Source organism: Cervus elaphus, chromosome 19 (genome assembly GCF_910594005.1).
Source record: "Cervus elaphus chromosome 19, mCerEla1.1, whole genome shotgun sequence".
NCBI lineage: Eukaryota > Metazoa > Chordata > Mammalia > Artiodactyla > Cervidae > Cervus > Cervus elaphus.
This window is the reverse complement of record NC_057833.1, coordinates 52,866,579-52,889,758: the sequence shown is the minus strand read 5'-3', so window position 1 is coordinate 52,889,758 and position 23,180 is coordinate 52,866,579. Positions and strand designations below refer to the sequence as shown.

Here is a 23,180-nt window from a genome sequence, read left to right as displayed (position 1 = left end):
TATTTTTCACATGAAAAATACCTTCATTCATAGCTTCTGTTTCAGTAGATGAGGTTGGTCTTCAGCTTCCAGTCTTCTCTTTCTTAACTTTTCCCCTACTATTATCTTGACACTCCTCCCTACTTTATGAGTAAAAAGCACTGCCATCATTATGATAGTTTCATTGTGAAAAGGTATTTAGTCAATGCCTTGCTTTATAAAAATGCGCCTCCCAGGTGTCGTCTTTCCTATGTATTTGTTTTTTGAGTTTTTGTTGCTGTGGTATTAAAAAATGTGTTCACCTTCTGAGAGTTGTATTTTGGGCAAAAGACTAAATTAGTGGAAATTATTGGGGTATATGGAGCCAAAAAATATTTACACAGCTTCTGAAATTCTGCTTTGGTGGGTAGAACTCTTAGAGTCAGAATAAATAGCTCTCATTTTGCCCCCTCAAGCATCCACCTGTTTCTCAGTGTTTACCTAATGGGCTAACTGTGCTGGCTACAGTTGAGGCCTATTACTAGCAGCAACTTGAGGTGGAGGCTTGACAAAGTGCAAAATCGCTAGCCTATATGTTTTTTCCTTTGGTAATCTCAGCCAGCCTTTTTCTTTCCCCTTGTTCTCCTATTCCTGTTTTTTTTGCCATAAAAAATGATGTTTAATTTACAGTGTCTTGTTAGTGTCAGGTGTACGGCTGAGTGACTCAGTCATACATATTTATCTTTTTTCACATCCTTTTCCATTGTAGTTTATTGTAAGATATTGAATATAGCTCTCTGTGCTCTGTAGTAGGTCCTTGTTGTTTATCTATTTCATATATCGTGCATATTATTAATCCCAAACTCCTAATTTTTCTCTCTTCTTCTGTCCCTACTATCCCTTTTTGTTCTCCCATTATTAATCATAAATTTCTGAGTTCATATATTCATTTTTCTGTACCCTGAACCACCATATTTTGCTGTCACTCATGCTCTTATTTTTTTCTGCACCCCCCCCTTTTTTTTCAAAGTGAACTGTTTTTACACATTCTAGGAAAATTAATAAGCTAACACTTTAGTTTTTACAAGTACCTTGAGGTGTAACACTGTAAGAACTGTAAAAGTTGGCATGGATCAGTTTCTTCTTAACCCAGTGTGAAAGAGCTTATTCCAGAATGGCCCTGAGAAGTGGGAGGTAAAGAAAAAAGCATTTTGCTGGTTTGTAATGCCCTTTTTTCCGTACCCTATGACTCAGAGATTGGGTAGACCACAGCTCCTCCTTTTTTGATACAGTCTTACTATTTTATTTTTTTTTAATTAACTTTTAATTGAAGGATAATTGCTTTACAATATTGTGTTGGTTTCTGTTGTGTAACACTGCAAATCAGTCATATACATATACATATATGAATATATATATACTCTCACTCTTGAGCCTCCCTCCTACTCCCTTACTAGTTTCTTGATTAAAATGTGAAGCATCCTTCAGTTGATATTTACACACTTAAGTTAGGAGCTGAAGTGTTTGGTTTTTGTCTTTGTGGTTTCTTTAACTCAATGCCTGATATTGATTCTATTCCAAGTTGAAGCTCTGATATTTCTGATGATCCTTTTGCAATCCATTTCTTGTTCTGACTTTAAATTCTTTTCATGCAAATCAAAAGGTTACATTCCTTCATCTCAAGACAACATTGGAGTATTTAAAAGCTACATGGCTGTCATTTCCAAAGCTATCAGTGGACCTGTATCCATTAGCTTGGTGACCTTCGATAAGTTGGTTAACCTTACTAATCCTCAATTTCTTCCTCTGTAATGACACTACATACCTTATGGGGCTACAGAAATAAATAGTAAATTTAATCCATGTAAAGTGTTTTTTGCTGTACCCAGTCCATAGTAAACAAATCGTGGTGACAGCGACCTTGGGGGCAATGACTATATGCATATAGTCTTCATTGTCAGTTTCTAGTTTAGCAAGAGGAAAACTGTCACTTTCAAATTCTTTGCAACTGACATTAAATAGGTTGAAGAGAGAAAGACATCAGCTCTGCATTACTTCTTTGGTAGGGAGTGAAATGCTGTTTTTGCAAGTAGATTGTAAACTTAGGTCTTTTTTATTTGTAATGGAGGCTCAAAATGTCTACCCTTCCTATTACTAGAAATTTAAGAAGGTAGCATTGGAGGAAGAGAGTTAGCCCTCAAATACTTAAAGACTAGTTATATTAATAGAAATAACCATAGTACCAGCTGTCTCAGTGGACTGTTTGAAATCCAAGTGCATAGCTCACAAGGGAATCTAGCTAAATAAACAGAAAATCATTTTTAATAGTCTAACACGGTAACTAAGTAGATAATTAGTCCTTTTGAATCAGAGAATATACCACTAAATTTAAGTCCATTGTTCATTTCTTCTTTTAAAGAATATATTCTTAGAATTATCTGTTGACCTATCCTGTGTCTCTGAGTCTGCCATGTTTCTAGTGCAAGTGTCTGTATAATGTGGAATTGGAAAGCAACTCGAAATAGTTTATTCTCTATGTTTTATATATAAAGAAACTGAGAGCTTAAGTAAATGTGTCTAGGTTAGATAATCAGTGACAGGGCTAGAATCTCCTAACTCCTAGTGTAGTAGTCTTACACTTCATCCTATCTGTGATTTTGGCTCACAAGATTGTTATTTTCTTTTAAAAGTGGTTTTTATTTTACTCCTAGGCCAAATTATTTTCTATGACTGCTGATTTCCATTTTTGTTATTTATCAGTGAGACTAGATCTTTAAGTTCAGAGAAGTTTATTTGATAATTATATAGACATAAAAAATATTCAATAAAAGATGTTTATATTTCTTTTAAGCATGATTCAGAATTAAGTTGAAATGTTAAATAGTATGAGGACAGAGACTAGTGTAGCCAGAAAGACAAAGGTTTCAAATAAATAGGAGAGTTAAAGTGGAAATACTCAGATAGTAAGAAAGATGGAATGGAGGTGATAACAGGAAAGATACTGAATGAATATAGATTCTATATTGAGTGAATATAGAGAATGCCAAATTTGGGTTCTTGAAAGAGTTCTGGAAGTGTATGTTGATGGAACTGTGTTCATTTGAGGCTGATGATACTAATTGTGATGCTAAGTTGAATTGAAAGGGAGGAAAGAATGCTGTAGTCAAGCTATATTGAAGCAATGATGTTAAAGACGTAAGGGTGTTAATAGGTCTCAGGGTAGAGAGAAAATATATATAAGCCAGATGGTAAAATTACCTAAGAGGTGCTATGAACAGAAGGAAAAAGCCACAAACAGTGGAAGTACTTTGGAGGGAACAATCTGGTTATAATAAAGACTCTTCTGTCAGTTGTGTCCTGTATTGAATAGTAAGGATGATAGAATTTGATACCTTTGGGTTTACCCATGGTTACTTAATGCCATCAGTATGTTTGTATTCATCTTGCTTATGTCAGTACATATTTGTATGTGTTATATACTTCCCTGTAGTGAGAATTAGGCCTGTTCATATATTATTTGATGTGTTTTTTAAAGTCTGTTTTAGCATACCTTAATGAAATTACGAGAGAACATGATAACAAGAGAGATGAGATATCAGAGAAGGTAAATTCATTTAATTTTGATCTTGATTCACTCATGTTTTGAAAGAATATCTTTCTATTAAGTTTAAATACTAGAAACATATATTTACATACATATTTACAATTTATAAATCACATTTACATGCATTGTCTCAATTATGAGTCCTAGATTTTTGGTAAAATTAACAGTATAAAATACAGAGTCAAAGTTACTCAGTATGTGTTAAACTATTGTAGTAAAAATTAGTAGTTTTGAATGCTTATAAAGCTCTCAGGGTTGAAACAACAGAATCTCTAACCTCAAGTGGTTTGTAATATGGTAGGAAGAAACACAATTGGGTAGTAAAGAATAAACTACTTTTACTTTAGATTTAATGGTACATTAGTATTTGTAACATATTCCTAATTAAATAACTGTATATGTTAAATACATTATCCAAGTGTTAGTGCTTGTGTTCTTTGAACACTTCAGCATGATGTAATTGCATATGGTTACAAAAATTCACAAAAGTGCCCAGAGGGCAAAGGGTGAGAGTGACAACTATTGAACTTTTAAAGTAACATCTCAAATGTGCTTTCATTGCTGTGGAAAGTTATGACAACAACTCCAGATACAGAGATAATTATATATTGATATAAAATTATTTTAGATAAAGATTTTATTTCAATACTTACAAAATATTTGGTTTCAATTATTCATCTTAAACTATAAGAGAATAGTTTTTGAAGGAACTACTGCTTATTGGATAAATCATATTGCTTATATGTACAAATCATACTGATAAACTTCAAAAAGCCTAACTATTTAATCATAGCACTAATCTTCATGAGGGGTTTCCCTGGTAAAGATTCTCAATTGGTAAAGAATCTGCCTGCAGTGCAGGAGACCCAGGTTCGATTCCTGGGTGGGAAAGATCCCCTGGAGAAGGAAATGGCAACCCATTCCAGTATTCTTGCCTGGAAAATCCCATGGACAGAGGAGCATGGCAGGCTACAGTCCATGGGGTCACAAAGAGTCAGACACGACTTAGAGACTAAACCACCAAGCTTCATGAAGGGGAAACATTAAAGGCATGTTCCTGCTCACAAAGGAGTTTAGAACTTACTTGGGAAGACCAAAGGGCAATAATTGTTCTTCAGAAATTTTGAATAAGTGCTGAACTGTGGTGTTGGCTTAGAATTTTAGCAAAAATTTTTTTGTAAAGTGAGACCTTGGCTTGGAATTTGAGAGATAAGTAGGTAAATGTTTTATTTCTGAAAAATACTAATTATTAAGACCACAATTATTATGATATATAAATAAATTTTCTAGATTTTCCTATTTACAAGTATGTTTTCCTACAAAAAATGTTTTTTTTGTAGATACTTTGAAAAGAGATACTTTTAGCACCTTAAATCACAGAGCAATAATGAAAAAGTTTTTGAAGAGTATAAACAAATAATTTCTTCTTGAATACTAAATCCTGGTGGGATTTTGTTGTCGTAGCTACAGAAGAAACTAATTATATCAGTTCTGCATTTCTCATAGTGTTCTAGCAGTTGTGTTGTAACCTCTATAGTATTAAATAAATATTGGTAGATATGAATATAATTCTATTATTAGTCACTAATTTCCAGTCTAGTGAAAAATCTTTTGTCTTCCTAACCAATTTATGTATTAGAAAATATTCAGTGCTACTTATTGGTAATTGGTTATTTTTTAGTGGAGGGAGAAGTTGCTGATTTTTGTCTGCATCTAAACAACTTACCAGATTCTTTTTCTTCTAAGACAGTTTTAGTAGTTTGTTTTTTTACTTTTCTATATTTATATGTTTATTATTTCATTTCTTGTTTTATTAAATTAGCTTGAATCTATAAAACAAATCAGAATAATAATAGAAAAAATGAACATGTGTTTCTTCTTCCTGACTTTAATGGGAATGGCTATACCTTTCTACTGTTCAGTGTTATATTTGTTGTGATTTTTGTTATTGTTAATATTTATTATCTATAGTTTTCCTCTAATCCCATTTTACGTAAAATGTTTACTTGGATTGACTGATGAATTTTATCAAATGTCTTTCCAGAACCTGTTGATATAACAGTGAAGTTTTATCTTTTGATAAAACTTGTTTTAATGAACATCAATACATATCCTGATATTGAGCTTTGTCAATTTGTGAGTTTAGGCAGCCAAACTCCATCTAAATCCAACAAAGATATACTTAATTTTTTTTTTCCTCTTCCATGCTTATGAAAGAAAAAATACTAATGATCTCCTCTGGGTTTATAAAGAAAACTCACAAGTATTTATATTTTTCTGAAAATACTATTTCAATTTGAATGTTACTGTCATGGGAACACATTATTAAATGAAACAACCAATCAGAATTATAGACGTTTAGAAACTAAACATTGCATTCACAGAAAGTAGCATCAATCTGTAAGATACTTCTTTTTAGAAATGGTAGTTGCAAATACATTTATATCATGAAGAATATTATTTGCTTTTCTGTATCTATATCTTGTCAAGTCTTATTTTGTAAGCAGAAGTGCCCTCAGTGTCAGGGTTGGGGCCTGGAAAACTTAAAGTTCAGGGAAAGAAAAGAGTGAAATATGTTAGTAACAAATGAAATATGAGGTACTTAAATTTCTGTAATACACGTTATTTAGTCATGGTTTATCGTCATTTATTTAATAAACATTCCTGGATTGGATTTACTAGTATCTTATTGGTATTTGTTCCTGTATTAAGTACTTACTTTATAATGCTTAAAACAATCTAAAATCATGTATACTGTAGTATGTGATGTGTTTCCTGTGGAATCACTATGACAGATTTTTTTCATCACTTGTGACCTTTGTAGTAGTCCATCTCTCTTTCTATTCCTAGAGATAGGCAGCAATGATTTGCTTTTAAGTCATTAGGGATTGTTTGAACATTATACAAATAATTCCTCCCTTTCTTTCTTTGGCTCTCTGTCTCTCTCTCCTTTCTCTCTCTGAATCCATATACCCAATGTATTTAACACATTGAAAGATAATTTGGGCAGCTGGGACAAAGTTTAGGATTGAATTAATGACAAGCACATAAAAACTTAGAAAATGCAAATTAAAAAATGTAACATCAGGGCATAAAGCATCTGTGAGGTAAAATAAGAGAGCAGTATTAATAGAGTGTTAACACTGACTGCTATGATTTGTTGAGAAGATGGAGATGTGGCAAGGGTGCTTGTATGTGTAATGAAGAGGTGGGAGAGAAGAAAGAATTTTTTTGAGAAGTCAGTTAATAGCTATATAAAAATGTCATTTTCAGATACATTAGGTAAATGCCAAAATAAATAGCAAAAAGATTAAAAAGTGGTTGCCTCTAGAAAGCAGGAAATGGGCAAAGGAAAGGGATAGATTATTTCTAATTTTTATGATCTGTCCTATAGAATTATCTGACATTTTAAAATTATGTGCATGATTGAGTTTGATAAAAATAAAGCTAAAATGAAAAAAGAAGAAAGAATATACAGATTTAAGATTTTAATGTTAAAAATCACATTTCTATTCTATACACTTCCAAATATCTTATAAAATGGGAGTATATTTGGGATTTATCTTTATTTTTCTTGGTTATATACCCAGGAGGGAAATACCTGGGTTATAGGGTAACTCTGCTTCACATTTTGGGAAAAAATGAGTTGTCTTTTATTACTGAGTTGTAAGAGTTCTTTATTTTTTTCTGGATATAAATTCCTTATTAGACATGATTTACAAATACTTTCTCCCTTTATGTGGGTTTTTTATTTTTTTACTTTCTTGATAGTTTCCTCTACAGCACAAAAGTTTTTAATTCTCACAGGGGTCAATTTATGTTTTTAATTTTATTGCTTTTGGTGTCATATCTAAGAAACCATTGCCTAATCCTAAATCACCACGATTTAAAAACATGTGCTTTCTTCTAAAATTTGTATAGTTTTGCCTCTTACATTTAGGTCTATGATCCATTTTGAGTTATTTGTATATGAGTCCAACTTAATTATTTCGCATGTAGATATCCAGTTGTTGCAGTGACATTTGTTGAAAGACCCTTCATTTCTCATTGAATTGTCTTAGCACCCTTGTCAGTAATCAATTAACTGAAAATGTGAACATTTATTTCTGGGATCTAAATGCTGTTCCACTTATCTGAGTGTTTATCCTTATGCCAGTAACTCATTGTCTTGATTATTGTAGATTCACATAAGTTTTAAAAATGGAAAATATGAGTGTACCAGCTTTGTTCATCTTTTTCAAGATCATTTTGATTCTGGGTCTCTTGAGTACTCATATGAATCTTAGGGTCAACTTGTCAAATTTTTGAAAAAACAAAAAAAACAGATTTTTTAGGGGTTGCATTGAATTTGAAGATCAGTCTGGGGAGTATTGTCACCTGAACAATCTTAAGTATTTTAATACATGTATATGAGAAGCTTTTCCTTTATTTGCTGCTGCTGCTAAATCGCTTCAGTCATGTCCGACTCTGTGCGACCCCAGATAGAGCAGCCCACCAGGCTCCAGGCAAGAACACTGGAGTGGGTTGCCATTTCCTTCTCCAATGCATAAAAGTGAAAAGTGAAAGTGAAGTCACTCAGCCGTGTCTAACTCTTCACGACCGCATGGTCTGCAGCCTACCAGGCTCCTCCATTCATGGGATTCTCCAGGCAAGAGTACTGGAGTGGGGTGCCATTGCCTTCTCCGTTTTCTTTATTTAGGTCTTCTTTAATTTTTTTCAGCAGTATTTTATAGTTTTTAGCATATAAGCTTTATCCTTCTTTTGTTCATTTCATTACTGAGTATTTTATTCTTTTAGTTGCTATTGTAGATGAAATTGTTCTCTTAAGTTTGTTTTTGGATAGGGTATCACTAGTATATATAGAAATATAATTTGTACATTAATTTTGCAATCTTGCCTAATTTCTTTTTAGTTCTAATAATTTTTTCAGTTATTTCTTAGGTTTATATGCACAAGGTCATGTCATTAGCACATAGTTTTAGTTATTTTTCAAAAAGTCTGGATGTCTTCCCCCCACCCCCCTCACCTAATTGTTCTGGAAAGGATGTAGAAGTGACAAGAGCGGACACACTTGTTCCATTCCTGACCTTAGAGGGAAACCATTCATTCTTTCACTGATTAGTATGATGTTAGATGAGGGTTTATTGTACGTACCATTTATCAGATTGAAAAAGTTCTCTACAGTTCTTTTGTTGAATGTTTTTTAATATGAGTGGGTATTGGATTTTTTGAAATAATTTTTCTCCATCTATTGAGGTGACCATGTGATTTTTGTACTATGTTCTATTGAGATAGTTCAGTTATGCAGTTGTGTCTGACTCTTTGCGACCTCATGGACTGCAGCATCCCTGTCCTTCACCACCTTCCAGAGTTTTCTCAAACTCATGCCCAGTGATGCCATCCAACCATCTCATGCTCTGCTGATCCCTTCTCCTCCTGCCTTCAAACTTTCCTAGCTTCAGGGTCTTTTCCAATGAGTTGGCTCTTCGCAACAGGTGGCCAAAGTATGGGAGCTTCAGCTTCAATCCTTCCAGTGAATATTCAGGGTTAATTTCATTTAGGATGGACTGGTTTGATCTCCTTGCAGTCCAAGGGACTCTCAAGAGTCTTCTCCAATATCACTGTTCAAAAGCATCAATTCTTCGGTTTTCAGCCTTTTTTATTGTCCAGCTCTCACATCTGTTGAGATAGTATATTGAGATAGTATGTTACATTAAATATTTTTTGATGTTAAACCAGCTGTGCATTCCTGGGATAAAATCTAAGAAGTCATATTGTATTCCTTTTCATATGTTGCTGGAATTGGTTTTGTTGTTGTTGTTCAGTTGCTACGTTGTGTCCAACTCGTTGCAACCCTGTGGACTGCAGCATGCCAGGCTTCCCTGTTCTTCACCAACTCCTAGAGTCTGCTCAAACTCATGTTCATTGAGTTGATGATACCATCCAACCATCTCAATCTCTGTCAGCCTCTTCTCTTCCTGCCTTCAATCTTTCCCAGCATTCAGGTCTTTTCTAATGAGTTGGCTCTTCACATTAGGTAGCCAAAATATTGGAGCTTCAGCATCAGTGCTTCCAATGAATATTCAGGGTTGATTTCCTTTAGGATTGACTGGTTTGGTCTCCTTGCAGTCCAAGGGACTCTCAAGAATCTTCTCCAGCATCACAGTTTGAAAGCATCAATTCTTTGGCATTCAGCCTTCTTTATGGTCCAACTCTCACATCCATACACAACTACTGGAAAAACCATAGTTTTGAATATATGGACCTTTGTTAGCAAAGTGATGCTTCTGTTTTTTCAATATGCTCTCTAGGTTTGTCATGGCCTTTTTTCCAAGGAGCAAGTGTCTTTTAATTTTGTGCCTGCAGTCACTGTCCACAGTGATTTTGGACCCCAAGAAAATAAAGTCTGTCACTGTTTCCACCTTTTCCCCATCTATTTGCCGTGAAATAGAAAACGATCTTCATTTTCTGAATGTTGAGTTTTAAGCCAGCTTTTTCCTTCTGCTCTTTCAGCTTTATCAAGAGGCTCTTTAATTCCTCTTCCCTTTCTGCCATTAGGGTGGTGTCATCTGCATGTCTGAAATTATTGCTATTTCTCCCATCAATCTAATTGATGTGTGACATCTAGCTGGGCGTTTCACATGATGTACTCTGTTATAAATTAAATAAGCAGGGTGACAGTATACAGCCTTGACATACTCCTTTCCCAATTTGGAACCAGTCTGTTGTTCCATGTCCAGTTCTAACTTGCTTCTTTACCTGCATACAGGTTTCTCAGGAGGCAGGATAAGGTGGTCTGGTGTTCCCATCTCTTGAAGAATTTTTCACGGTTTGTTGTGATTCACACAGTCAAATGCTTTAGTGTAGTCAATAAAGCAGAAGTAGATGATTTTCTGTAATTTCCTTGCTTTTTCAGTGATCCAACGGATGTTGGCAATTTGATCTCTGATTCCTTGGCCGTTTCTAAATCCACCTTGTACATCTGGAAGTTCTCAGTTCACTTACTTTTGAAGCCTAGCTTGAAGGATTTTGAGCATTACCTTGATAGCATGTAAAATGAGTGCAACTGTGTGGTAGTTTGAACATTCTTTGGTATTGCCCTTCTTTGGGATTGGAATGAAAACTGACCTGTTCTAGTCTTGTGGCCACTGATGAGTTTTCCAAATTTGCTGGCGTATTGAGTGCAGCACTTTAGCAACATCCTTTTTTGGGATTTGAAAGAGCTCAGCTGGAATTCCATCACTTTCACTAGCTTTGTTCTTAGTAATGCTTCATAAGGTCCACTTGACTTCACACTCCAGGATGTCTAGGTCTAGGTGAGTGATCACACCATTGTTGTTATCTGGGTCATTAAGACCTTTTTTGTACAGTTCTGTGTTTTCTTACCACCCCTTTTCAATATCTTCTGCTTCTGTTAGGTTCATATCATTTCTGTCCTTTATTTATCCGTCTTCACATGGAATGTTCACTTGGTATCTCTCATTTTCTTGAAGAGATCTCTAGTCTTTCCCATGCTAATGTTTTCTTCTATCTCTTTCCATTATTCACTTAAGAAGGCTTTCTGATCTCTCTTGCTATTCTTTGGAACTCTCTATTCAGATGTGTATATATATCCTTTTCTCCTTTGCCTTTCATTTCTCTTGTTTTCTCAGCTATTTGTAGGGCTTCCTCAGACAGCCATTTTGCCTTGTTGCATTTCTTTTTCTGGAGTTTGGTTTTGGTCACTGCGTCCTGTACAATGTTATGAACCTCTGTCCGTAGTTTTTTTTTTTTTTTCTTTTTTTAATTTTTATTTTTTTTATTAGTTGGAGGCTAATTACTTCACAACATTTCAGTGGGTTTTGTCATACACTGATATGAATCAGCCATAGAGTTACACGCATTCCCCATCCCAATCCCCCCTCCCACCTCCCTCTCCACCCGATTCCTCTGGGTCTTCCCAGTGCACCAGGCCCGAGCACTTGTCTCCTGCATCCTAAGGCACTCAGTCTATTAGATCTAATCTCTTGAATCTATTTGTTACTTCCAATGTATAATCATAAGGGATTTGATTTAAGTTATACCTGGATGATCTAGTGGTTTTCCCTACTTTCTTCAATTTAAGTATGAATTTGGCAATAAGGAGCTCATAATCTGAGCCACAGTCAGCTCCTGGTCATGTTTTTGCTGACTGTATAGAGCTTCTCCATCTTTGCCTGCAAAAATATAATTAGTCTGATTTTGGTGTTGACCGTCTGGTGAAATCCATGTGTAGTGTCATCTCTTGTGCTGTTGAAAGGTGTTTGCTTTGACCAGTGTGTTCTCTTGGCAAAATTCTGTTAGCCTTTGCCCTGCTTCATTTTGTACTCCAAGGCCAAACTTGCCTGTTACTCCAGGTATCTCTTGACTTCTACTTTTGCATCCAGTCCCCTATAATGAAAAGGACATCTTTTGTGGGGGTTTGTTCTAGAAGGTCTTGTAGGTCTTCATAGAACCATTCTACTTCTTGTTTTCAGGCACTAGTGTTTGGGGGCATAGACTTGGATTACTGTGATGATGAATGGTTTGCTTTGAAAATGAACCCAGGTCATTTTGTCATTTTTGAGATTGCACTCAAGTACTGAGTTTTGGACTCTTGTTGACTGTGGGGGCTACTCCATTTCTTCTAAGGGATCCTTGCTCACAGTAGTAGATATAATGGTCATCTGAATTGAGTTCACCCATACCCATCCATTTTAGTTCAGTAATTCCTAAAATGTTGATATTCACTCTTGGGATCTCCTGTTTGACCACTTCCAATTTATCTTGATTCATGGATCTAACATTCCAGATTCCTATACAGTATTGTTTTTCACAGCATTGGAGTTTACTTTCACCACCAGACACATCCACAACTGGATGGTGTTTTTGTTTTGGCTCAGCCTCTTCATTCCTTCTGGAACTATTTCTCTGCTATTTTCTAGTAGCATATTGGACACCTACTGACCTGGGGGCTTCATCTTTCAGTGTCAGATCTTTTTGCCTTTTCATACTGTTCATGGGGTTCTCATGGCAAGAATGCTGAAGTTTTTTTTCCATTTCCTTCTCTAGTGGACCACATTTTGTCAGAACTCTCCACCATGACCCATTTATCTTGGGTGACCCTACATGGCATGGCTCATAGCTTCATTAAGTTATGCAAGACTGATCCTTGTCATCATTTTTCTTAGTTTTTTGTGACTGTGGTTTTCATTCTGTCTGTCCTCTGATGGATGAGGATAAGAAGCTTGTGTAAGCTTTCTGATGGGAGAGACTGGCTATCAGGAAAAGTGGGTCTTGCTCTGGTGGGCAGGGCCATGCTCAGTAAATCTTCCACTTTTCTGCTGATGAGTGGCTTGCTAATATTTTGGGGGGGGGGGGATTTTTATACCCATATTAATTAATAATTAGTGGTCTTTAGTTTTCTTTTCTTGTGATGACTTAGTTTCCAGAATCAGGGTAATATTGGCCATAAAATGAGTTGGGAAGTGTTCCCACCTCTTCTGTTTTTTTTTTTTTTTGAGAAACTATATTCTGATTATTGTTATCCACATTGATCTGCATTAGAATTATGAGTCTCTTCCTCTTGACAATTTTGTTTATAAGTCAAAACAAGGACAATTGAGAATGAAGAGGGAAACACCTCAGTTAAGGATCATGAATAGAAAGTGGATTTTGTTGCTAAGTATATTTTTTGCCAATTTAGTTGAGAATTCTTTGGAGATTATAGAACAATAGTTCGTTGGTTAAAGACACTGTGGCATATTCATACTATAATGAGCTCTACAATCTTTAAATAGGTTGAAGTACATCTAAACGTGTTTTTTTGTGGAAATATTTCCATAATGTGCTATTAAGTAAGAAAAATACAGATTTGGTTATATATTAGTTAATATGCTTTTGCATATATGTTCTTATATGCTTTAAAGAAAAATGAGGAATTTATGCAATAAACTCTACTTTTTTTATCTGGGAAATGAATTTTAGATAAACTACATGCTATGTTTAATCTTTTCATCTTTGAATATTTACAAAAGCAGTATATTATAAAAATATTTCCATTAAAAGTAGTTTTTGGAGCACTAAATATTTGACTGAACAAGACATAGAATCTCTTTTTTCCTGAGCTATGTGGGTCCTCTATTTTTTTAAAGGTTCTAGCATATTTCATTTTGAAATTAATTCATCTAATATTGCATATTCCTTTTTTACATGTTAGTCATATCTCTTTTGTGATATTGTGAGCTCTTTATATTTTTCTTTTCTTTCTTTCCTATTGTGATATTATGAAACCTTTCAAACATACAGTGGAGTTGAAAGAATTATACTGGAACACTCATTATTTATATGTTAAAGCACAAATATTATTATGCCATTTTATGAGTTTTGACTAAAGTATACACATGTGTAATTCAAACCTTATCAGAATATAGAATATTACCTTCACTTAGTGAAGTTCCTTTTATGCCCTTTCTAGTCAGTTCTCCTCAAGTCAACCACTTGTCAAACCAAGTGGTCAAAGTCAAAACCAGTTCTGATTTTTTTCACCATAGGTTAATTTTGCTTGTTTATATGATATTTGTAATCATACTACACATACTCTTTTGTGTATTGCTTCCTTTACTTAGCATAATGTTCTTGAGAATCACCCATGTTTTTGTTTCTGTCATTAGTTTTTATTATTTAATTGTTGAGTTATTCTATTGTATGCATATACCACAGTTTTGATGTTTGATTCTCTTGTTATTTGAGTTTTTTCTAGGTTGTTAAAGCTGTTAGGGGTGTACTTATACAAATTAATATGTGGACATATGCTCGTCATTTTCTTGGTTACATACATAGGAGTGAATTTTCTAGGTCATAGGACAGGTATGTGTTTAGTTTTTAAAGAACTGCAACATGTTTTTCCAAAGTGTTTGTGATTTAACACTCCTGCCAACAACACTTGGTTGTCTTTTTTATAAAATTAAATAATTATTTTAGTCATTCTGCTGGTTGGATAGTGGTATCTTGTTGTGACTTCAGTTTTTATTTCCCTGATGACTGTTTTCAGTATTTTCTTTTTCAGACAGTTCGGCATGGTTTTCCTTATCAGCCCACCACATTAGCCTTTGATCCAGTTCAGAAAATCTTGGCTATTGGGACGAGAACTGGTGCTATACGAATGTATCCTTAATTTTTGTTTCATTATTTACTATATTAATACCAATTACACTTCCTTAAATATCCAGGTAAGTGAAATATTTATGACCAAATAAATTTTATTGTTTATTTAGACATGAGTAACCCACGTCATCAAATTAATTTGGTATATTTTTAATGTCTGTGAGATAAGTATTGATGTCCCTTTTAAAATCCTTGATATTGGTTATTTTGTGTTTTCAGTTTTTTTCCTGGCTAGTCTATCTAGAAGTTTATTAACTGTACTGATTTTCATAAGAAGTAATCTTTGGTTTCATTGTTTTTCTGTATTGTTTTCCTATATTTTATTTTATTGATTCCTGATTTGGTCTTTTTTATATCCTTTCTATTGATTAACCTTGGGTTTCATTTTATCTTCTTTTTCTGGTGTTCTAAGGTGAAAACTGAGGTCATGGATTTGAGAAATTTCTTCTTTTCTAATATATGCCTGTAGAGTTGTAAATATCCTCTCAGATTTTGTTTTAGCGTCATCCCAGTTTTATAAATAAACTTTAAGATAATTATAGACGTGTAGTTTTTAAGAAGTAATATAGAAAAATTCCATGTACTTTTTCTCCAATTTCCCCCAATAGAAATATCTTTAACTATTAGTATACTACTACAACCAGGAAATTGATATACTCAAGGTAAAGATCACTTCTATCACTGCAGAGATTTCTCATGTTGCCCTTTTAGAGCCGCATCCTTACCCTCCAGTTCCCTCAGCCTCATCCTTGACTCCTGACAATCACTTGTTTGTTCTTTGTTTCAATAATTTTGTCACTTTAAAAATGTTATATAAATGGAATTATACCGTATGTAACCTTTTGAGGTTTGCTTTTTTCACTCAGCATAATTCTCTGAAGGCTCATTGAAGTTGTTGTATGTATTAATAGTTGAATTTTTTTATTGTTGAGTAATGTTCCATGGTAGGGATGTACCACAGCTTGTTTAACCTTTCACCTGCTGGAGGATATCTGGATTTTCAGTTTCTGGTTATGATTAAAGCAGCTATGAACATTTGTGTACATATTTTTGTGTGGACATAAATTTTCGTTTCTCTTGTATAAATGTCCAGGAGAGCAGCTGCAGGAGTTGTGCAATAGTTGCATGTTTAGTTTTATGAGAAAATCCCAAACTGTTTTCCAGAGTGGTCATAACATTTTCATTCCCACCAGTAGTGTATGAATGATTCTGTATCTCTATATCATTACCAGCATTTAGTGTTACTGTAGCCATTCCGATCATTTTCTGGTGATGTCTCATTACGGTATTGTATATTGTAGATACTAATCTTTTGTCAGATATATGGTTTGCAATTATTTTCTTCAGTCTTTCTTTTTCTTTTGTTTGTGTTTTATTTTTAAAAATTTAAGTAGTTAATTTGTAATGTATTAGTTTCTGATTGAGAGAGTCATTTCCTAGGCAAGTTGATAAGAAGTCTAGGGGTCCCCAAGGAGAGAGAGGTCTGGGATATTCAAGGAGGAAGAAAGGACAAACTTTTTTACTTCTTTTCCTCTACATTCCTTAGGATTATATAACAATAATGTATCCTGCCTGAGGACAGTCTTTGGATTAAACCCTCTGGCTAATTCTGTTATCTTAAAACATAAATTATGGGAGTAGGTCTGGTCTTTACAAGGATGTATCCTGCCTGAGGACAATCTTTGGATTAAACCTTCTGGCTAACTCTGTTATCTTAAAATGTAAATTATGGGAGTGGGTCTGGTGAGGTCTTTGCAACCTCCAGACATTCTTTGGATTCATTGGAGAGTATATAACTCCATTGCTAACACTAGCAAAGGGGGTACTCTTTTGCCCCCTTCTGATGCCCATGTCAGAAGCTTTCTCTATCTCCTTTATACTTTAATAAAACTTTATTACACAAGCTCTGAGCAATCCAGCCTCGTCTCTGGCCCCGGATTGAATTCATCTCCTCCGGAGGCCAAGAATCCCGCATCTTATCGTTCAGCAACAACCTTTCATGATGTACAGTAAAATGATTCATATATATATCTTTTCTATTCTTATCCATTATAGTTTATTACAAGGTATTGCATATAGTTTCCTATGCTGTGTAGTAGGACCCTGTTGTTTATCTGTTTTATATATACTAGTTTGTATCTGCTAATCATAAACTCCTAATTTATTGTTCCCCCTTCTATCCCCTTTAGTAACCATGTTTTGTTTCTATGACTGTCAGCCTGTTTCTGTTTTGTAAGTAAGTTCATTTGTATCATACTTTAGATTCCACATATAAATGGTATTCTTCTTCCAGTCTTCAGCTTATTTTTTCACCCAGTTAATCGGACTTTTAGAGTCCAGCTTATCAGTTTTTCCTTTATAGATTGTGCTTCTTTGATATCACCTTTTAGAACTCTTTGTCTCACTTTGTATCTTATTTTCTTTTTTTTCTAAATTATAGTTATACATTTTACATTTAAATACAGGTTCCTTTTTGAGTGAACTTTCTATTTGTATTGTCTTGTTTGCTTTTCATAGTAGGGTAATACTGAATTCATAAAATGAACTGAGAAATGTTCTCTCTCCATCTGTTTTCTGGAATATTTTGTATAAAATTGATGTTAATTCTTTAAATGTTTGTAAGTATTTTCTAATGAGAATACCTGAACCTAGAGACTATGAGATTTTATATTACAGATTCACTTTTTAAAATTAGTTATAGGACTACTTTAGCTTTCTATTTTATTTGGATAGTTGGTAGTCTGTCTTACTAGTGGTTTGTAAATTTTTATTGATTTTTTTTTTTTTTGAGGAACTTGCTTTTGTTTAATTGATTTTGGTTTATTCTTTCCATTTTATCCTGAATTATCTTTATTATTTCTTTGAGCTTATTTTGCTCTTTTTTTCTAGTTTTTTGAAGTGGGAACGTGTTATTGATTTGAGAATTTTCATTCTCTTTTCTAAGATATAAATTTAGTGTTATTAATTCTCCTCTTAGCACAGCCTTAACTGATTCTACAAGTTTTGATACGTGTGTTTGAATTTTCATTCAGTCATATGTAGTTTTAAAAATTGTCTTTGAGACTTCTTTGAATCATCAATTACTTAGAAGTATATTAATTAAATGGCAAGTGTTTAGAAATCAAAAACAAGAAAATTTCCAGTTTTGACTCCATTATGGTCAGAAAACACACACTTTATGATTTTAATTCTTTTAAATTTGTTGAGATTTGTTCTGTGGCCTAGGATATGATCTGTCTTGGTAGATACTATAGACTATAGAAGTGAACATGTGCATTCTTTTCTTTCTGAGTGGAATGTTTTATATTTGTCAACTAGATATTGGTTGATTGTGTTGTTGAGTTCTATATTCTTGCTAATTTTTGTCTGGTAATTCTTGTCAAGTCCCTGAAATAGAGTGAATTAGGAACTCTAACTCTAATTATGGATATATTTATCTCTTTCTAGCTTCATTAGTTTTGGCTTTTTGTATTTTTAGGGTCTCTGGTTTGGTATGCACACATTTAGAATTGTTATACTTTCCACAGAGTGACCCCTTTATCATTATGTAATGTTTTTACTTATCTCCAGTAATTTTCTTTGCTCTGAAATTGACTTTATGTGATTTTAGCATAGCTACTCATACTTTTTAAAAACAAATTAATGTTTACATGTTATAGCTATTTCTAGCCTTTTACTGTAAACTTATGTCATTGTATTTGAAGTGAGTTTATTGTATATAGAATGTTGTTGGATTATTTTCTTTTTTATTGAGATATAATGGACATAAAATGTTATCTTAGGTTCATATGTAGGACATAATTATTCAGTATCTCTATATATTGTGAAATGATCACCACAATAAGTCTAGTTAATGTGTTACCACATATAGTTACAAAAACTTTTTTCCTTCTGATGAGAATTTTAGCAGCTTTCAAATATAGAGTAGAGTAATACTAACTATAATCACCATGCTGTGCATTACATCCTCAGATCTTATTTTACAATGAACGTTTGACCTTCTGAGCACTTTCATCAATTCTGCCCACCCCACACCTACCTTTGGCAGCCACCAATCTGTGCCCTGTTCTGTGTGTTCAGTATTTTGTTTGTTTGTTTTTTGGATTTCTGTTTTTTAGTGCGAGTGTATAGTATTTGTCTTTCTCTGGCTTGTTTTGGTCAGCATAGTGCCTTCGATGTCCATCTGTGTTGTCACAAATGGCTGAGTAACATTCTGCTCTCTGTGTGTGTATGCCATGCTTTCCTTATCATTCATGGTGGACAGTTAGGTCATTTCCATGTCTAGGCTATTGTAAATAATTCTGGAATAAATATGAAGGTACAGATACCTTTTTGAGTTAGATTTTCATTTCCTTCTGATAAATACCCAGAAGTAGAATTGTTGGATTGGGTGGTAGTTCTATTTTATTTTATTATCTTTTTAAAAATATTTAAAATTTTGTATTGCAGTATAGTTGATCAACAATGATGTGTTACTCTCAAGTGTGCAGCAGAGTGATTCAGTTATACACATATACATATCTGTTCTTTTTCAAATTCTTTTCCTATTTAGGTTATTGAAGCACACTGAGCTGAATTCTCTGTGCTATACAGTAGGTCCTTGTTGGTTAGCTGTTTTAAATATAGTAGTATGTACATGCCAGTTCCAAACCTCATTATGTTTTTCATAGTGCTTGCACAATTTACAGTCTCACTAACAGTGCACAAGGGTTCCCTTTTCTCTTTATCCTTGCCAACAGCTGTTATTCCTTGTCTTTCAGATAATAGCCATTTTAACAAAGAGATAATATCCCATTGCTGTTTTCATTTGCATTTCCCTGATAATTAGTGATGTTGAATGCCTTTTCAATACCTCTTAGCTATCTTTATGTCTGTCTTTTTTGCAAAAGTATCCATTCAGATCCTTTGCCAGTTTTTAATTGAACTGTTTGTTTTGCTGTTAAGTCATATGAGTTATTTACATGTTATGAATATTAATCCCTTATCAGACATGGTTTGCACATATTTTCTTCCATAGGATGGGTTGCTTCTTTATTGTGTTAACAGTTTCCTTTGCTGTACAGGAGCTTTTCAGTTTGATGGTAGCCACACTTTGTTTTATATTTTGTTGTTATGTTTTTCTTTTTGTGTCAAGTCTGAAGACTCATTGCCAAGAATGGTTTCCAGGAGTATATTGCTTATATTTTCTTCTAGGAGTTTTATGGTTTCATGTCTTTTGTCCAAGTTCTTAATCCATTTTGAGTTAATTTTTGTATATAGTGTAAGATAGTGGTTCAACTTAATTCTTTTGCATATGGCTGTCCAGAAAACTCCAGTGATGCAGTTTTTCCTGCATCATTTATTGAAGAGACGTCCTTCCTCTGTTGAATATTACTGGCTTCCTTGTAAAATACTTGTTGATCAAATATGCACTAGTTTATTTTTGGGGTCTTGATTCTATTACATTGGTTTATGTGTTGGCTTTTATGCCAGTATCATATTGTTTTGATTACTTATAGCTTTGTAATATAGTTTAAAATGAAGGAGCATGATAAGTTTAGCTTTGTTCTTCTTTCTCAAGATTGTTTTTGCTATTCGAGGTCTTTTGTAGCCATGTACAAATTTTAGGATTATTTGTTCTAATTCTGTGAAAAGTGCATGGGTGTTTTTCTAGGAATTCCACTGAATCTTTAGATTGCTTTGGATGGTTTGGACATTTTTAACAGCATTAATCCTTCCATGCATGAGCATAGTATATCTACCCTATTATTTATGTTTTCAGTTGCTTTCATCAGTGTCTTATAGTTTCCAGTATACACGTCTTTCACTTCCTTAGGTAAATTTATTCCTAGGTCTTTTATTCTTTTTGTTGTTGTTGTTGTTCTGTCACTCAACAGTCGTATCCAACTCTGCGACCACAAGGACTGCAGCTCGCCAGGCTTCCCTGTCTTCACCGTCTCCCAGAGCTTGCTCAAACTCATGTCCATTGAGTCGGTGATGCCACCCGACCATCTTGTAGTCTGTCATCCCCTTCTCCTGCCTTCAATCTTTCCCAGCATCAGGGTCTTTTCTAATGAGTCAGCTCTTTGCATCAGCTTCCAAAGTATTGGAGCTTCAGCGTCAGTCTTTCCAATGAATAGTCAGAATTGATTTCCTGTAGGATTGACTGGTTAATCTCCTTGCAGTTCAAGGGACTCTCAAGAGTCTTCTCCAACACCACAATTCAAAAGCATCAATTCTTTGGTGCTCAGCCTTCTTTATGCTCCAACTCTCACATCTATACATGACTACTGGAAAAACCATAGCTTTGACTAGATGGACCTTTGTTGGCAAAGTAATGTCTCTGCTTTTTAATATGCTCTCCAGGTTGGTCATAGCATTTATTCCAAAGAGCAAGCATCTTTTAATTTCATGGCTGCAATCACCATCTGCAGTGATTTTGGAGCCCAAGAAAATAGTCTCTCACTACTTCTATTGTTTCCCCATCTATTTGCCATGAGGCAGTGGGACCGGATGCCATGATCTTGGTTTTTTGAATGTTGAGTTTTAAGCCAGCTTTTTCACTCTGCTCTTTTACTTTCATCAAGATGTACTTTAGTTCCTCTTTGCTTTCTGCCATAAGGGTGGTGCTATCTGCATATCTGAGGTTATTGATATTTTTTTCCCGGCAAGCTTGATTCCAGCTTGTGCATCATCTAGTGGGGCATTTTGCATGATGTACTATGCATATAAGTTAAATAAGCAGGGTGATGGTATACAGCCTTGATGTACTCCTTTCCTAATTCAGAACCAGTCCATTGTTCCATGTCCGGTTCTAATTGTTGCCTCTTGACCTGCATACAGGTTTCTCAGGAGTCTGATCAGGTGGTCTGGTATTCCTATCTCTTTAAGAATTTTCCACAGTTTGTTGTGATCCACACAGTCAAATGCTTTAGCGTAGTCAGTGAAGTAGAAGTAGATGTTTTTCTGCAACTCTCTTGCCATTTCTGTGATCCGGATGTTGGCAATTTTTACTCTGGTTCCTCTGCCTTTTCTAAATCCACCTTGAACATCTGTAGCTTCTTGGTTCATGTACTATTGAGACCTCAGTTGGAGAATTTTGAGCATTACTTTGCTAGCATGTGAAATGAGTGCAATTGTTTGGTAGTTTGAAAATTCTTTGCAACTGTCTTTCTTTGGGATTGGAATGAAAACTGACCTTTTTCAATCCTGTGGCAATGCTGTTTTCCAAATATGCTGGCATATTGAGTGCAGCGCTTTCACAGCAGTATCTTTTAGGATTTTAAGTAGCTCAGCTGGAATTCCATCACCTCCACTTGCTTTGATCATAGTGATGCTTGCTAAGGCCCACTCAACTTCGTACTCCGGGAGTCTGGCTCTAAGTGAGTGATTACACCATTGTGGTCATCTGGGTTATTAAGATCTTTCTTGTACAGTTTTTCTGTGTATTCTTGCCACCTCTTCTTGATATCTTCTGTTTCTGTTAGGTCCATATCATTTCTGTCCTTTATTGTGCCCATCTTTGCATGAAATATTCCTTGGTATCTCTAATTTTCTTTAAGAGAGCTCTAATCTTTACCATTCTATTATTTTCCTCTACTACTTTGCATTGTCCACTTATGAAGGCTTTCTTATCTCTCCTTGCTCTTCTTTGGAACTCTGCATTCAAATGGGTATATCTTTCCTTTTCTCCTTTGTCTTTAGCTTTTCTTCTTTTCTCAGCTGTTTATAAGGCCTCCTCAGGCAACCATTTTGCCATTTTGCATTTCTTTTCTTCAGGATGGTTTTGTTCATCTCCTCCTGTACAATGTTCCGAACCTTCGTCCATAGTTCTTCAGGCACTCAATGAGATCTGATCCCTTGAATCTGTTTGTCACTTTCTCTGTATCATCATGGGAATTTTATTTAAGTCATACCTGAATGGCCTAGTGGTTCCTTACTTTCTTCAATTTAAATCTGAATTTTGCAATAAGGAGTTCATGATCTGAGCCACAGTCAGCTTCTGGTCTTGTTTTTGCTGACTCTATAGAGCTTCTTCATCTTCAGCTGCAAAGAATATAATCAATCGGACTTTGGTATTGACCATATGGTGATGTCCTTGTGTAGAGTTGTCTTGTGTTGTTGGAAGAGGGTGTTTGCTATGACCAATGTGTTCTCTTCACAAAATTCTTTTAGCCTCTGCCCTGCTTAAGTTTGTACTCCAAGGCCAAACTTGCCTATTACTCCAGGTATCTTTTGACATTTGTATTCCAGACCCCTGTGATGAAAAGGACATGTATTTTGGTGTTAGTTCTAAAGATCTTGTAGGTCTTTAGAGAACTGTTCCACTTCAGCTTCTTTGGCATTAGTGGTTGGGGCATATACTTAGATTACTGTGATATTAAATAGTTTGCCTTGGAACCAAACAGAGATGATTCTGTTGTTTTTGAGATTGCACCCAAGTACTGCATTTTGGACTCTTGTAGACTATGAGGGC

At 34.6% G+C, this 23,180-nt stretch overlaps 1 protein-coding gene across 10 annotated transcripts in view; it reads left to right on the top strand.

Annotated features, from left to right (window-relative positions):
* STXBP5L (syntaxin binding protein 5L) overlaps positions 1–23,180 on the top strand; it is a 327,812-nt gene that overhangs the window by 36,105 nt on the left and 268,527 nt on the right. For all 10 annotated transcript variants that reach the window (XM_043874859.1, XM_043874853.1, XM_043874861.1 and 7 more), the window contains exon 3: positions 14,628–14,725. In XM_043874859.1, the coding sequence (XP_043730794.1) occupies positions 14,628–14,725 (98 nt within the window). The remainder of the gene's footprint in view (positions 1–14,627; positions 14,726–23,180) is intronic.